The sequence below is a fragment of the Mandrillus leucophaeus genome, unplaced genomic scaffold, assembly GCF_000951045.1.
Source record: "Mandrillus leucophaeus isolate KB7577 unplaced genomic scaffold, Mleu.le_1.0 Scaffold22, whole genome shotgun sequence".
Taxonomy (NCBI): domain Eukaryota; kingdom Metazoa; phylum Chordata; class Mammalia; order Primates; family Cercopithecidae; genus Mandrillus; species Mandrillus leucophaeus.
This window is the reverse complement of record NW_012102254.1, coordinates 966,170-983,032: the sequence shown is the minus strand read 5'-3', so window position 1 is coordinate 983,032 and position 16,863 is coordinate 966,170. Positions and strand designations below refer to the sequence as shown.

At 43.9% G+C, this 16,863-nt stretch overlaps 1 protein-coding gene across 1 annotated transcript in view; it reads left to right on the top strand.

Moving 5' to 3' along the window:
• The window catches only part of CCDC36 (coiled-coil domain containing 36), an 83,273-nt gene that overhangs the window by 36,018 nt on the left and 30,392 nt on the right, over positions 1-16,863 (top strand). The window contains exon 3 of the mRNA XM_011980927.1: positions 13,986-14,160. Coding sequence (XP_011836317.1) covers positions 13,986-14,160 — 175 coding nt within the window. The remainder of the gene's footprint in view (positions 1-13,985; positions 14,161-16,863) is intronic.

Below are 16,863 nucleotides of genomic sequence, written 5' to 3'. Positions count from 1 at the left end.
AAAAAAAAAAAAAAAAAAAAAAGCCAGACCATTGTTGCTCTGTAAGCTTTGGGGAAGCCCAAATCTAGAAATTATTTCATGAGTTAGGACTTTAATCACTTCCTGAGCCTTCTCTGACTTGCAGGGGAAAGTGTCTATCCAATTTGTAAAGGTATCAACACAGACACAAACAAGTATTGAAATTCCTCTGACTTAGGCATATGGGTGAAGTCTAACTGCCAGTCCTCTCCGGGATAGTGACTTATTCTTTGTTCCCCCAAAGGAGCCTTATGATGGACCAAAGCATTATTCCTTTGGCACATCTCACAGGCTTTGACTACCTGTCGGATGGTCCAGAGGAGATTTGGCTCTGTAAATAGGGATTTGGCCATCTGATGAGTGTTTTTAATACCTGTATGTAAAGTTTGATGGAGGGTTTTAAGTATTTTCCAGTGACTGGCTTCCGGTATAAGTACCTTTCCTTCTTCTGTTGTTAACCACCCTGAGAGGAGAAAACTATGCCCCCGTGAAAGTCCCCATTCTGTTTCAATCGGGGAATACTGGGACTTAATCTCTTGGAGGGGGTTGTTCCATACCAAGGGTCCTTCCGTAGGTATTTCTTTTTTTTTTTTTTCTTTTTTTTTCTGAGATGGAGTTTTGCTCTGTCGCCCAGGCTGGAGTGCAGTGGCACAATCTTGGGTTACTGCAAACTCCACTTCCCAGGTTCACACCATTCTCCTGCCTCAGCCTCCCGAGTGACTGGGTCTACAGGTGCCTGCCACCACACCCAGCTAATTTTTTGTATTTTTAGTAGAGACGGGATTTCACCGTGTTTGCCAGTATGGTCTCGATCTCCTGACCTCGTGATCCGCCTACCTCGGCCTCCCAAGGTGCTGGGATTACAGGCGTGAGCCACCGCACCTGGCCCCATAGGTATTTCTAATGGGATGTTCCACCTGACAGCAATTTTGGCCTCAGCATCTGCCTGACAGTTTCCTTCTGTCTTTTCTCCTTCACCTTTCTGATGGCTTTGGCAGTGTAAGACTGCCACCTCCTTGGGTTTTTGCACTGTATGTAATAACTCCATAATTTCCTTGTGGTATTTAATGGGGGTTCCCCCCAGAGGTTAGGAACTCCCTTTCTTTCCATATTGCAACATGGGCATGTAGGATTAGATAAGCATACTTGCTATCTGTATACACATTTATTCTTTTTCTTTTTCCCAGTTCTAAGGCTTGGGTAAGTGCCACTAGTTCTGCTGACTGGGCGCTGGTCCCTGGGGGAAGAGGCTTACTTTCAAGTACAGTTATATCACTAATTATGGCATAACCTGCCCTTCATATCCCATTCTCCACAAATGAACTTCCATCGGTATATAGGTTAAGGTCAGGATTAGCTAAGGGGACTTCTAAGAGATCATCTCGGGCAGTATAAATCTGGACTATAATTTGTTGGCAGTCACGCTTGATTGGTTCCCCATCTGCTGGGAGAAAAGTGGCAAGGTTGACGGCACGTACGTATTTGAAGCACTGTTCCCTCAAGGAGTAGCACCTGGTATCTAAGTAGGCAGTTGTCTGATAGCCATAAACTTCCTTTGGCATCTAGTATGCCATTTACATCATGAGTAGTCCAGACAGTGAGATTCTTTTCTTGTATTATTTTGATAGCCTCTGTCACTAAGACCGCCACTGCTGCAACTACCCGTAAACAGTGAGGCCAGCCTTTTGCTACTACGTCAATTTCTTTACTTAGGTATGCCTCTGGTTGTTTACTTAGGTATGCCCCTGGTTGTGGGGTTGTCCCGCGAGTCTGAGTAAGGACTCCAGAAGCTATCCCTGCTCTCTCTGATGTATAAAGAGAAGTTTTGTCTTGTGGGATGGCTTAAGGCTGGGGCTTGAGTTTGTTCCTTCCAATGCCCAGACTTCAGGGTTGATTCCCTCCTCAAGTAGGGGACAACAAATGGGTAACTTGTTCCCCATATTCATGTAGATAATAGCTCCAGCTTTGGCTAATATATCCCTCCTTAATAAGGGTGTGAGACTTTCAGGCATAACAAGAAAGGCATATGAAACTCTCAATTGCAACTGAGGAGGTGGGAGAAAAACCTGGTTACAGGCTGTCCCAGTATTCCTCGGATAGTAATGGACCTTGAGGACAGTTGCCTGGGACAGGAGATTAACACTGAGAAGGCTGTGCCAGTGTCCAGGAGGAAGTCAATTTCCTGGCCCTCAATGGTTATATGTACCCGGGGCTCAGTGAGAGTGATGACATGAGCTGGTGCTTGCCCCAGGCACCCTCAGTCCTATTGTTGGATCATCTGGTTGGGGGCTTCTGGCCCAGAGAACCTTTGTCCTCTGGGGCAGTGCACCTTCCAGTGATTGCCTTGGCATAGTGGACATGGGCGAGGGGGCAGTTTGTTTCTCATTGGACAGTCTTTTTTAAAGTGTTACAAGTCCTACCAGGTGATTGGCCTGCTCCATTTTCTGTCCTCTCTGAACCACCAAGGTTTGTTTGTCTGAGGGCCATGACTAAGGCTGCGGCCTTTCTCTGATCTCGCTTTTCCTTTTGGGCCTGTTCCTCTTGGTCCTGTTCCTCTTGGTCCGTATTATAGAACATTGAGATTGCCAGGTTTAATAATGCCTCCAGATTTTGTTCGGGGCTCAGGGCTTGCTTTTGGAGCTTTCTCCTGATATCTGTGGCTGATTGGGTAATAAACTTATCTTTTAGGATCAATTGACCCTCGAGTGAGTCGGGTGACAGGGGAATATATTTTCTTAAGGTCTCCCATAACCGCTCGAGGAAGGCAGAAGGATTTCCTTTCCCTGAGTTATGGTGGACATCATTGAATAATTCATGGGCTTTTTCCTAATTCTCCTTAGTCTTTCTAGAACACAGATCAACAGATGTTTGTGACTCAGTCCCCATGATCTAAGTCGAGGTCCCAGTGGGGATCCATAGTGGGGATGGCTTGCTGACTGGTAGGGAATTTGTCCCTTTCTTCAGCTGTCATTCTATCATTTACTTGACTAAGATACCAGGTATCTCCAAACTCTCGGGCTGCAGCTAAAGCCGCATTCTTTTCATTAAAGGCCAGTGTTTGATCTAACGATAGCATGACATCTCTCCAAGAGAGATCAAAGGTTTGCCCTAGACCCTGTAGGACATCTATATACCTATCAGGATCACCTGAAAACTTCCCTAGATTGACCTTGATCTGCTTTAAATCAGAGAAGGAGAGGCGGACATGTACCCGGGTTGGGCCAAATTTCCCTCCCCCTACAGCTTGAAGGGGACATAACCGATAGCCTGGGGATTTTTGTGGTCCTTTGGAGATTTTTTTACTTGTTTCCTTCTGGGCAGGGGAGATTAGAGGAGGCTTATCATTAATAGGAAGGGGAGCTATAGGGAGGCTAGGATATGGAGGTAAGCTGAGAGGTCCTTCTGTGGGATGCAAGCTTTGCATAGTTGTGTATTCTCCTTCAATGAAAAGAAAGCTTGGACAGAAGGTATTTTACTCCATTTTCCTTCCCTCTTACAGAAAAGGTCAAGCTGCAGGATAGTATTGTAATTTATACTTCCCTCAGGTGGCCATTTTTCCCCATCAAAGAGAGAATATTGGGGCCAGGCCATAGTGCAGAAAAAAATGAGCCACCTCTTTTTCAGGGTTTGCAGGTCAAATTGGTCCCCATGGCTTAGGATGCATTTGAAGGGTGAGCCTGTTGATGACTGAGTGTTTCCCATCTGAAAGACAAAACTGTCCATGGTTTTCATTTGTTTGTTGCTACCCCCGGCCCAAGAACCTGCAATGGTCCCTGGACCCTGCTGATTGGAATAGTTGCGCTCACCAATGCACAGCAGAAACACCTCTTGCCCAAGAACGCACAACGGTCCCTGGACCCTGCTGATCGGAATAATTGCACTCACCAACGCAGCAGCAGAAACAGTAGTTTTCCTCTTAGACCATAAGGAGGATCAAGGAAGGTTGGATTTAGTGGCCCTTACCCACACATTCTTGGAAACTTGCACCCTTGCCTGTCCTCCTAGATCACAAAGAGGACTGAGAAAAATCGGATTTAGTGGCCCTTACCAACACATTCTCAAAAACCTGTTAGAGTCCTAAGCATTCTCCTGTTAGTACTGGGACTTTACCCTATCCTATAAAGATGTGAAGCCCTGGCTGGGCGTTGTGGCTCAAGCCTGTAATCCCAGCACTTTGGGAGGCCGAGACGGGTGGATCACGAGGTCGGGAGATCAAGACCATCCTGGCTAACACGGTGAAACCCCGTCTCTACTAAAAAATGCAAAGAACTAGCCAGGCGAGGTGGCGGGCACCTGTAGTCCCAGCTACTCGGGAGGCTGAGGCAGGAGAATGGCGTAAACCCAGGAGGCGGAGCTTGCAGTGAGCTGAGATTCAGCCACTGCACCCCAGCCTGGGCAACAGAGCGAGACTCCGTCTCAAAAAAAAAAAAAAAAACCAAAGATGTGAAGCCTCCAAAATGAAGTGGAGGGCCATACCCTGAAGGAAGGGAGGGATCTCCAGGTTTGGAAGAGTGATGCCTTTTATCCTTACTTGATTAGAAAGGATATAATTTCTGAAGCTCCCCATATCCTAGCTTCAGGAATAACTTTTGTTAGGCCTGCTAGTCTGAAGAGAGATCCTAAAATTCCAGATAGTACCCCCTATGGCAGGACTTTGGGCAAAAATTATGTCTTTCTGATTGGTGAGCCTGGATGCCTTAAGAAGGGAATAGAGTCCTGGAGTTTATACTAGAAATCATTCTTACAGGAGAAACTAGAAAAGCACCAGAGACAGGGAGTGGTTTTTAGAAGCAGGACTAGCCTCAGAGAAGAGAGGCTAGAGAAAGTTTATCTGACAAGCATTAGGACCCAGGAGGAAAGGGTCAGGATAGATAGGTTAGATGGGCGAGTCTTGCTTGGGCGACATGACTTTGAGAGTTCCACTCATGGCCGCTGGGTCAACCAACTTGTCAGGACCCCAGAGCTGAATGACTTTTATCTCTGTCAACTGTTGGCTCAGCCCAGAAGTACAGGAAAAGCGGAAGCTGGTTCCAGGCAAACCAATGTTCCCCACTCCAAAGAGTCAGGGGTTGTTAAAGAGCCCTTTCCTAGAAAGCCTGACACCCATGTCCTTATTCCGGTGGCCACGCTAGTCACCTTTAACTGGCAGACAGGTGCCTGGTATTTAGCCCCTGAATTCCAAGGAAAAATAGGACAGAGTAACAAGCGAAAGGGGTCTGATGGTACTCATCGCTTGGCGAAGGCCCCACATTGGGCACGAAAATGTGTCCAGAATGTATTCCTTCCAGTGGGTTCTTGGTCTCACTGACTTCAGGAATGAAGCCGTGGACCTTCACGGTGAGTGTTACAACTCTTAAAGATGGTATGTCCGGAGTTTGTTCCTTCAGATGTTCAGATGTCTCTGGAGTTTCTTCCTTCTGGTGGGTTCATGGTCTTGCTGACTTTGGGTGTGAAGCCACGGACCTTTGTGGTGAGTGTCACAGCTCTTCAAGGTGGTGCAGACCCAAAGAGTGAGCAGCAGCAACATTTATTGTGGAGAGCAAAAGAACAAAACTTCCACAGTATGGAAGGGGACTCAAGCGGGTTGCTGTTGCTGGCTCAGGTGGCCAGCTTTTACTCCCTTATTTGGCCTCACCCACATCCTGCTGATTGGTCCATTTTACAGAGTGCTGATTGGTCCATTTTACAGAGTGCTGATTGGTCCATTTTACAGAATGCTGATTGATGCATTTACAATCCTTTAGCTAGACACAGAGTGCTGATTGGTGCATTTATACAGAGTGCTGATTGGTGCGTTTACAATCCTTTAGCTAGACACATAGTGCTGATTGGTGCATTTTCACAGAGTGCTGATTGGTGTGTTTACAATCCTTTAGCTAGACACATAGCGCTGATTGGTGCGTTTTTACAGAGTGCCAATTGATGCATTTACAGTCCTTTAGCTAGACACAGAGTGCTGATTGGTGCATTTATAATCCTCTAGCTAGACAGAAAAGTTCTCCAAGTCCCCACTCAACCCAGGAAGTTCAGCTAGCTTCACCTCTCATATTTATGCTGCACAAAACCTGTGAGCCTTCTGCCTGGGGAACCCCTGTAAAAAGTTCCAACGGGTCTGTGGACCCTTGTCAGCGGGGATGATAGGATTACTTCTAGGTAGATCTAGTTTAAATTTAAAAGGAGTGCAAGTACAAACAGGAGTCATTGATTCAGATTACAATGGGGAAATTCAAATTGTTGTATTTACTTCTGTTCCCTGAAAAGCAGAGCCAGGAGAGCGTATAGCACAACTCCTGATTGTGCCGTATGCAGAAATGGGGAAAAGTGAAATTAAATGAACAGGAGGATTTGGAAGCACAAATAAGGCAAAGCAGGTTATTGGGTGAATCAAATTACTGTTAAACATCCTACCTGTGAAATAACTATTCAGGGAAAGAAATTTAAAGGTTTGGTAAATACAGGAGCAGACGTTTCAATCATTTCTCTACAGCACTGGCTGTCCACGTGGCCAATTCAGCCCGCTCAATTTAACATAGTTGGAGTTGGTAAAGCCCCTGAAGCATATCAAAGCAGTTATATTTTGCATTGTGAAGGGCCCAATGGACAACCCGGGACTATTCAACCAATTATAACTTCTGTACCTATAAATTTATGGGGAAGAGATTTATTACAACAATGGGGAGCACAGGTTCTAATTCCTGAGCAATTATACAGCCCTCAAAGTCAATGTATGATGCATGAAACAGGGTATGTCCCTGGTATGGGACTAGGAAAGAATTTGCAAGGTTTGAAGGAACCACTTCAAGTGGAAAGACAAAGTTCCTGCCAAGGTTTAGGATATCATTTTTGATGGCGGCCATTGTTAAGCCTCCAGAACCTATACCTTTAAAATGGTTAACAGATAAGCCAATTTGGATAGAACAATGGCCACTAAGTAAAGAGAAACTGGAGGCTTTAGAGGACTGACTTACTGAACAATTAGAAAAAAGGACACATAACTCCAACATTTTCCCCTTGAAATTCTCCACTCTTTGTTATTAAGAAAAAATCAGGTAAATGGAGTATGTTAACTGACTTAGGAGCCATTAATTCAGTTACACAACCTATGGGGACATTACAGCCAGGATTGCCTTCTCCTGCTATGATTCCGAAAAACTGGCCTTTAATAGTCATAGATTTAAAAGACTGTTTCTTTACTATCCCCTTAGCTGAGCAAGACTGTGAACGGTTTGCATTTACAATTCCTGCAGTAAACAACCTGCAGCCTGCTAAGCGTTTTAATTGGAAAGTGTTGCCACAAGGCATGTTAAACAGTCCAACAATTTGCCAGACTTATGTAGGGCAAGCAATTGAACCTACTCATAAAAAATTTTCAGTGTTACATTATTCATTGTATGGACGATATATTTTGTGCTGCCCCCACTCAAGAAATATTACTCCAATGTTATGATCGCTTGCAAAATTCAATTTCTCACACTGGTTTATTTATAGCTTCTGACAAAATTCAGACTAATACCCTTTACTCCTACTTGGGGACCTTAGCAAATGACACTACTATTGTGCCACAGAAAGTAACCATATGTAGGGATCAATTGAAAACATAAAATGACTTTCAAAAATTACTAGGGGATATTAATTGGGTACGACCTGCTCTAGGCATTACTACCTATGCCATGAGTAATCTATTTTCTACCTTCAGAGGAGATCCTAGTCTCACTAGCCCTCAACAATTAACAGAGGCTGAGACAGAGTTACAGCTGATTGAAAAGCAAGTCCATAAGGCTCAAATAAATAGAATAGATTCAGAGAAGACTCTAGATTTGCTAATTTTTCCAACTCATCATTCACCTGCTGGTGTTACTGCCCAAGAGCACGACTTAGTAGAATGGCTTTTTCTTTCACATACTAATTCACAGACTCTAACTCCTTATTTGGATCAAATCGCTACTATGATGGGAAATGGGAGAACTTGGATTGTTAAATTACATGGATATGATCCTGGAAAAATTATTGTCCCTCTCACTAAGGCACAAATGCAGCAAGCTTTTATAAATAGTCTTATTTGGCAAACCCATTTAGCTGACTTTGTGGGTATTCTTGATAATCATTTTCCTAAAACAAAACTGTTTCAATTTTTGAAATTAACTAATTGGATTCTCCCTAAAATAACTAAATTTAAACCGATTGAAGGTGTTGAGAATGTTTTTACAGATGGGTCTACAAATGGTAAAACAACTTATTCTGGCTCGAAAGGTAAAGTTTTTCAGATGCCCTATACTTCACCTCAAAAAGCGGAGTTTGTAGCTGTAATTGAGGTATTGACGGTTTCTGATATGCCTATTAATGTGATTTTGGATTCTTTGTGGTTCATTCCACACAATTTTTTTTTTTTTTTTTTTTTTTTTTTTTTGACAGAGTCTCGCTGTGTCGCCCAGGCTGGAGTGCAGTGGCGCGATCTCGGCTCACTGCAAGCTCCACCTCCCGGGTTCACGCCATTCTCCCGCCTCAGCCTCCGAGTAGCTGGGACTACAGGCGCCCGCCACCACGCCCGGCTAGTTTTTTTGTATTTTTAGTAGAGACGGGGTTTCACCATGTTAGCCAGGATGGGCTCGATCTCCTGACCTCGTGATCCACCCGCCTCGGCCTCCCAAAGTGCTGGGATTACAGGCTTGAGCCACCGCGCCCGGCCTTATTCCACACAATTAATTGAAAATGCTCAGTTATGATTTCATACAGATGAACAACTGATAACTTTATTTACCCAATTACAAACAGCAGTTAGGAGTAGGAGGAACCCTTTTTACATCACTCATATTAGGGCTCATATGCCTCTCCCAGGACTTTTAACTGGAGGGAATCAAATGACTGATTGCCTAGTTGCTACTGCAATATCGAATGCCAAACACTTTCACAATTTAACCAATGTTGATGCCTCTGGTCTCAAACACAGATACAGCATTACCTGGAAAGAAACGAAAGCTATCATGCAATGATGCCCAACTTACCAAATGGTACATTCCTCATCTTTTACAAGAGGAGTTAATTCTCAAGGATTGGAACCTAATTCTCTTTGGCAAATGGATGTCACACATGTTCCCTCATTTGGGAGACTATCTTATACACATGTATGTGTGGACACCTTTTCTCACTTTGTCTGGGCTACATGCCAATCAGGAGAGTCTTCTGCCTGTGTTAAACGTCACCTTTTGCAGTATTTTGCAGTGATGGGCATTCCAGCTTCTATTAAAACAGATAATGCCCCAGGCTATACTAGCCAAGCTCTAGCTACATTCTTCTCTCTATGGAATATTAAACACATTACTGGCATTCCATATAATTCTCAAGGACAAGCCATAGTAGAAAGAATGAATCTCTCCCTGAAGCAGTAGTTGCAAAAGCAAAAGGGGAGAAACGGACTATGGGTCACCCCATATACAATTTAATCTTGCATTATTGACTTTAAATTTTTTTGAGCCTGCCTAAAGGCCAGATGGTATCAGCAGCTGAACAGCATCTACAGAAACTAGCTGCAAAGACAGAAGCAGAACAACTGGTTTGGTGGAGAGATCTGATAAGAAAAAGTTGGGAAATAGGTAAAATAATAACTTGGGGTAGAGGTTATGCTTGTGTTTCTCCAGGACAGAATCAACAGCCAATTTGGGTGCCATTGAGACAGTTGAAGTCTTAACTATGAGCCAGATACCCAGGAAGAGGTTTGGGGAGGATCCCAAAACCCACCAGTTGCAGCCATGTTGAGACTGATGCTGAGGAGGACCCCAAGTGTCACGAGCAACACCTGTTGAACACAGCCACCTACCTGGGGACAGATCAAGAAGCTGTCACAGATGGCAGAAGAAAACCTTAGGAAGCAGGACACCAGTCACAATTAGTAATTCAATGATAGCTATGATAGTGGTGATCACCATTGCTGTGAGTATTCCTTCAACAAGGGCTGACACAGAACAATTATACTCATTGGGCATATTTATCAGTTTTGGCTGGCAATAATGCCTGGATGTGATCACTCTATGACACATTTACACATACTTTCTGGTCTCAGTATTTACCATAATAAATCTGCTCCTATAATTGAGGCATACTGCCCTCAAAAACCTATTTGTAAACAGAATTGGACCTGGCCAGAAATAATGAATGTACTTATTTGGGAAGATTGCATTGCAGAACAGGCAGAGGTGCTGTGCAGTAATTCCTATGGAATCATTATTGATTGGTCCCCTAAGGAGATGTTTAGCTTGAATTGCATCTCTCAGTCAGCATGCCATGGCCACACTATGTTCAGCTGGTTTAAACAAAATGGTCAGATGGTAGAAATGGGTAAGAAAGATGGCAAGAGTTCCTATTATCTGTAAACATGGCGCTATCGTGGCACCTCAACCTCAAATGATATGGCCCACTGTAGGAGCTAAACATAAGGATTTGTGGAAACTATTAATGGCTCTTAAATAAGATCAAAATTTGGAAAAGAATAAAAAAGCATCTAGAAGGACACTCTACAGACTTATCTTTGGATATTGCAAAATTAAAAGAACAAATATTTAAAGCTTCCCAGGCACACCTGACCTTAATGCCAGGAACTGGAGTGCTTGAAAGAGCTGCAGAGAGATTAGCAGCTATTAACCCATTAAAATAGATAAAGACACTTGGAGGCTCTGTGATTTCAATGATGATTGTGCTTTAATCTGTGTTGTTTATCGTTGTATAGTCTGCAGATGCGGGTCTTAACTCCTGCAAGAATTAGCTCACCATGACAAAGCTGCCTTTGCTTTTATTGCTTTGCCAAACAAAAAAGGGGGACATGTTGGGAACAGGCCCCCAGATCTGGCCATAAATGGGCCCCAAAACTGGCCATAAACAAAATCTCTGCAGCACTGTGACATGTTCGTGATGGCCATGACACCCATGCTTAAGGTTGCGGGTTTACTGGAATGAGTGCAAAGAACACCTGACCCACCCAGGGCGGAAAACTGCTTCCAGGCATTCCTAAGCCACAAACAATAGCATGAGCAATCTGTGCCTTAAGGACATGTTCCTGCTGCAGATAACTAGCCAGAGCCCATCCATTTGTTTCCCGTAAGGAATACTTTTAGTTAATCTATAAGCTATAGAAATAATGCTTGTCACTGGCTTGCTGTCAATAAATATGTGTGTCAAACTCTGTTCAGGGCTGTCAGCTCTAAAGGCTGTGAGTCCCCTGATTTCCCACTTTGCACTCTATATTTCTGTTGTGTGTCTTTAATTCCTCTAGTGCCACTGGGTTAGGGTCTCCATGACTGAGCTGATCTTGGCACCCCATCTCTACTAAAAATACAAAAATTAGCCAGACATGGTGGTGCATGCCTGTAATCCCAGCTACTCAGGAGGCTGAAGCCAGAGAATCGCTTGAAACCAGGAAATGGAGGTTGCAGTGGGCCAAGATCACACCATTGCACTCCAGCCTGGGCAACAAGAGTGAAATTCTGTCTCAAAAAAAAAAAGAAAGGAAAAGCGTGTTTTCTCAAGTTATGCAACAATGTTAAGTAACACAAATTGTTATAGAGATATCTTTCTTTTTTTTTTTTTTTTTTTTTGAGACGGAGTCTCACTCTCTTGCTAGGCTGGTGTGCAGTGGCACAATCTCACCTCACTGCAACCTCCAACTCCCTGGTTCAAACAATTCTCCTGCCTCACCTCCCAAGTAGGTGGGACTGTACAAGTGCACACCACCATGGCCAGTGGGTGCCATTTTTTTTTTTTTTTTTTGGATTTTAGTAGAGATAGGGTTTCACAGTGTTGCCCAGGCTGGTCTCAAACTCCTGAGCTCAGGTAGTCCACCCACCTCGGCCTCCCAAAGTGTTAGGATTACAGGCATGAGCCCCCGTGCCCAGCCTCTGGTGTCGCTTTTTATGAGGACACCAATCCTATCATAAGAGCCATATCTTCATGATTTCATCTAATGCTCATTACCTCCTAATGAACCCATTTCCAAATATTGTCATATCAGGGTTGTTATGATGATACCATCATAGCAACATGTGAATTTTTGGGGGACACATTCAGTCCATAACAAGGTCTATCTGTGATTGTTTTATTATGGCTCCTTCTCTCCCTTCAGCCCTGCTCTGTTCCTTCTCTGTAGGCACACACTCTAGAATTAATGTGTACCCTCCAGTTACCTTCTATATACTCAATTACATAATTGTTTGGTGTGTATAATGTAGGTTTAAAAATTTATATACATGATCTGTAATAGAGTAAATTCTTTTTTGTTGTTGTTGTTTTTTGAGACTGAGTCTCGTTCTATTGCCCAGGCTGGAGTGTAGTGGCGCAATCTCAGCTCACTGCAACCTCTGCCTCCCGGGTTCCAGTTATTCTTCAGCCTCAGCCTCCCAGGTAGCTAGGATTATAGGTGCCTGCCACCACACCTGGCTAATTTTTGTAGTTTTAGTAGAGACGGGGTTTCACCATGTTGGCTAGGCTTGTCTCGAACTCCTAACCTCATGATCTGCCCGCCTTGGCTCCCAAAGTGCTGGGATTACAGGCATGAGCCACCGTGCCTGGCCAAGTTCATTCAGTTTTCACCTTTTCTTGTACTCAAAACTATGTTTTTGAGAAGTCTCAAAATCCCATGTGATTATATATAAATCTTTTTTTGTTTGTTTGTTTGAGAAGGAGTCTTGCTCTGTTGCCCAGGCTGGAGTGCAGTGGCACAAACTCGACTCACTGCAAGCTCTGACTCCTGGGTTCACGCCATTCTCCTGCCTCAGCCTCCTGAGTAACTGGGACTAGAAGCACCCGCCATCACTCCTGGCTAATTTTTTTGGTATTTTTTAGTAGAGACGGGGTTTCACTGTGTTAGCCAGGATGGTCTCGATCTCCTGACCTCATGATCTGCCTGCCTCGGACTCCCAAAGCACTGAGATTACATGCGTAAGCCATAGTGCCTGGCTGATTATATATAAATCTAACTTAATACTCATGGCTGCTGAATCAGCTAATGCATGTACCTTATTTTATTTATCTATTTTAATGATGAACAGATTGATCTTTTAAAAAGATAACATTCTTGGCCAGGTGCAATGACTCATCACTGTAATCCCAGCACTTTGGGAGGGTAAGGTGGGCAGATCACCTGAGGTCAGGTGTTCGAGAGACCAGTGTGGCCAACATGGTGAAACCCTGTCTCTACTAAATATACAAACATTGGCCAGATGTGATAGCAGGTGCCTGTAATCTCAGCTACTCAGGAGCTCAAGCAGAAGAATGGCTTGAACCTGGGAGGTGGAGGTTGCAGTGGGCCAAGATTGCACCACTGCATGCCAGCCTGGGCAACAGAGCGAGACTCTGTCTCAAAAAAAATTAAAATAACATTCTTGGCCCTGCACAGTGGCTCACGCCTGTAATCCCAGCAATTTGGGAGGCTGAGATGGGCAGATCACCTGAGGACAGGAGTTTAAGATCAGTCTGGTCAACATGGTAAAACCCCATCTCGACTATAAATACAAAAATTAGCCAGGCGTGGTAGCACATACCTGTAGTCCTAGCTGCCCAGGAGGCTGAGGCTGCCATGAGCTGAGATCACGCCACTGCACTCCAGCCTGGGCAACAGAGTAGGACCCTGTCTCAAAACAATAAAATAAAATGATAACATTCTCTTAATCTCTACAATTTTATGAACTGTAATTTCCAATATGGTGTTGTAGCCTAGAATGCTGTTATACAAAGAATGACGATGTCAGTCTTTTCTGTTTGAGTTTCCATCTGGTTGTTCCCAGATTTTAATAAAAATGTGTGGTACTCAGAATTTCCTTGTGTTTCTTTGTGTTTCATTGTACTGACAATATACAGGGGACTTGAAGGTCAGAACAAGCTATCACTCTGCCCAAAATATTCTCAAATGGACAGCTGTGAACTATGATTTCATTTGTTCAGGATATTTGTCCATTTGATAAACTTTTTTTGCTTAATTTCAGGAACAAGAAGTTATCCAACTGGAATAATAATCAAAATGATTATTCCAGTCTCAGCGATTCCCAGTTCCTCTTTGGATCTCAGTTCTGTCCAGAAAATTCAGAAACCCTATCAGCACCCTTGGACTTCGGTGCCCACTTGAGACATTCAAAACAGTCACAACAGAATTCTCTGGAGGTGAGTCTGGTTTCCAGAATTGCTCTGCACATATGTCACAGTTATTATGGAGATAAACTATAAAGGATACTTATTCTGGCCAGGTGTAATGGCTGACACCTGTAATCCCTGCACTTGGGAAGGCTGAGGCAAGTGGATCCCTTGAGCCCAGGAGTTTGAGACCAGCCTGGGCAACATGGCAAAACCCCATCTCTACAAAAAGTACAAAAATTAGCTGAGTGTGGTAGCTGAGGTAGGAGGATTGCTTGAGCCCAGGAAGTCAAGCCTGCAGTGACCCAGGATTCTGCCAGTGTACGGCAGCTTGAGTGACAGAGTGAGACCCTGTCTCATAAAAACAAAAAAACAAGGCTAGGCGTGGTGGCTCACGCCTGTAATCCCAGCACTTTGGGAGGCTGAGGCAGGTGGATCACGAGGTCAGGAGTTCAAGACCAGCCTGGCCAAGATGGTGAAACCCCGCCTCTACTAAAAATACAAAAATTAGCCAGGTGTGGTGGCAGGCACCTGTAATCCCAGCTACTCGGGAGGCTGAGGCAGAGAATTTCTCGATCTCAGGAGGCGGAGGTTGCAGTGAGCCAAGATCAAACCACTGAACTCTAGTCTGGGAGACAGAGCATGACTCTGTCTCAAAACAAACAAACAAAACAAAAAAACCCAACAGCCAATACTTATTTTCTAGCCTTAAAAAAATAACTTATTCTGTTGGAGTATATTTTAAATTGTACATCTGTAAGGATTAGTCTTCTAAAGGGATTTGTGCTTGATTAGTGACTCATTTGACTTAATAGTCTGAAATGGCAACATTTATATTTGCAGTTTCTTCTATTACAAAGCAACATAAACTAGCGTCAATCCCTTGGCCACTTCTAGAATATGTATATATACATATTCTATATATGTATATATATTTGCCTAAGGCTAGTCATACTATTGTTTGTGAGAATTTAATAAGTAAAAAGAGTTTTCATAAAATAGAAATAAATAACATTTTATTTTAGACAGACCTTTTAAAATAATAAACTTCATGTAATTTGTATACTTTAGTGAACTCTACTACATTATGTCCTTGAAGAAGAAGGAGATAAGGATTCTGAGGCCTAGGTTAGTGAGTAAAGGCCAGAATGAGGAACAGAGTCTCTTGAATCCTTGATTTTTTGAGATTGATCTTTCCTTCCTTCCTTTCTTTCTTTCCCTCCCTCCCTCCCTCCCTCCCTTCCTTCCTTCCTTTCTTTCTCTCTCTCTCTGTCTCTTTTTTTCTTTCCTTTTTCTGTCTGTCTTTCTTTCTGTCTGTCTTTCTTTCTTTTGAGACAGAGTCTTGCTGTGTCACCTGGGCCGAGGTCCAGTGGCATGATCTCAGCTCACTGCAACCTTTGCCTCCCAGGTTCAAGCAATTCTCCTGCCTCAGCCTCCCCAGTAGCTGGGATTATAGGTGTGTGCCACCACACACAAAAATAGGTGTGTGGTGGCACACACCTATAATCCCAGCTACTGGGGAGGCTGATTTTTGTGTTTTTAGTAGAGATAGGGTTTTGCCATGTTGGCAGGCTGATCTTGAGCTCCTGACCTTAGATGATCTGCTCACCTAGGCTGCCCAAAGTGCTGGGATTACAGGTGTGAGCCACCATACCCAGCCTGATGTTTTGAGATCAACCTGTCTTTTTTGTGAGTCAAAAACATTTTTTATTCTGGAGACACCTATAACTAAATGTAGGTTTGTTTTGTTTTGTTTTGTTTTTGAGACAGAGTCTCACTTTGTTGCCCAGGCTGTAGTGCAGTGGTGCTGTGGCAGGAATCAGAGGACCAGAGAGACCAAATGGGTGAAACAGGAGGATTTTATTAAGGTGTGCACTGGCTCAGCGGATTCGCATCCAAAAGGCTGAGACCTGAACAAAACAGGGCTTGACTTTTATACACACTTCTGAAAGGGGATTGGCCAGTTTGAATGGCGTGGTGGGTATTTGGTGGCATGAAGTTTATAGTGCAGGCAAGTGGGCATACAGAAGCAGAACAAAGGCAGTTAATCAAACAGTGATGGGTTTCGTCACCCTAGCATAGCTCATGACCTTGCAGCTGCATTGGAAAGAAAACAGGAACTTATCAAACTAAAGCAGGCTTTGCATCTGGTTAATATCTTACTCAAGCTCGTCTTGTGACCTTGTTATGTTGCACAGAAGAGAAACAGGAATTGTAAAACTCTGTGAAGTAACCTTGAGTATCACTAAGGAAGGATTATCAAAGGGGAGGGGGAAGTTAGGAAAAGAGAAAAACCTGCTTTCCCACCCTTGCCTGGGAATGAGAGGAGAGGGGGCTCTGGAGCACATTCCTTGAGGGCTCTGGTTTTGCAGATAGTGTTATCAAAGTCCTGTCAGAGCTCTGCTTCCTATTGCCAGGTCTTGGAGTGAGTCAGCTCACGAAGAGAAAACTTGTTTTTCTCTTTACATCTCCTGCTTCAGTGCAATTTCAGCTCACTGCAACCTCTGCCTCCTGGGTTCAAGCAATTATCATGCCTCAGCCTTCTGAGTGGCTGGGATTACAGGTGCCTGCCCCCATGCCCGGCTAATTTTGTATTTTTAGTAGAGACAGGGTTTCACTTTCTTGGCTAGGCTGGTCTTGGACTCCTGACCTCAAGTGATTCACCTGCATTGGCCTCCCAAAGTGCTGGGATTACAGGTGTGAGCCACTGTGCCCGGCCACACCTGGCTAATT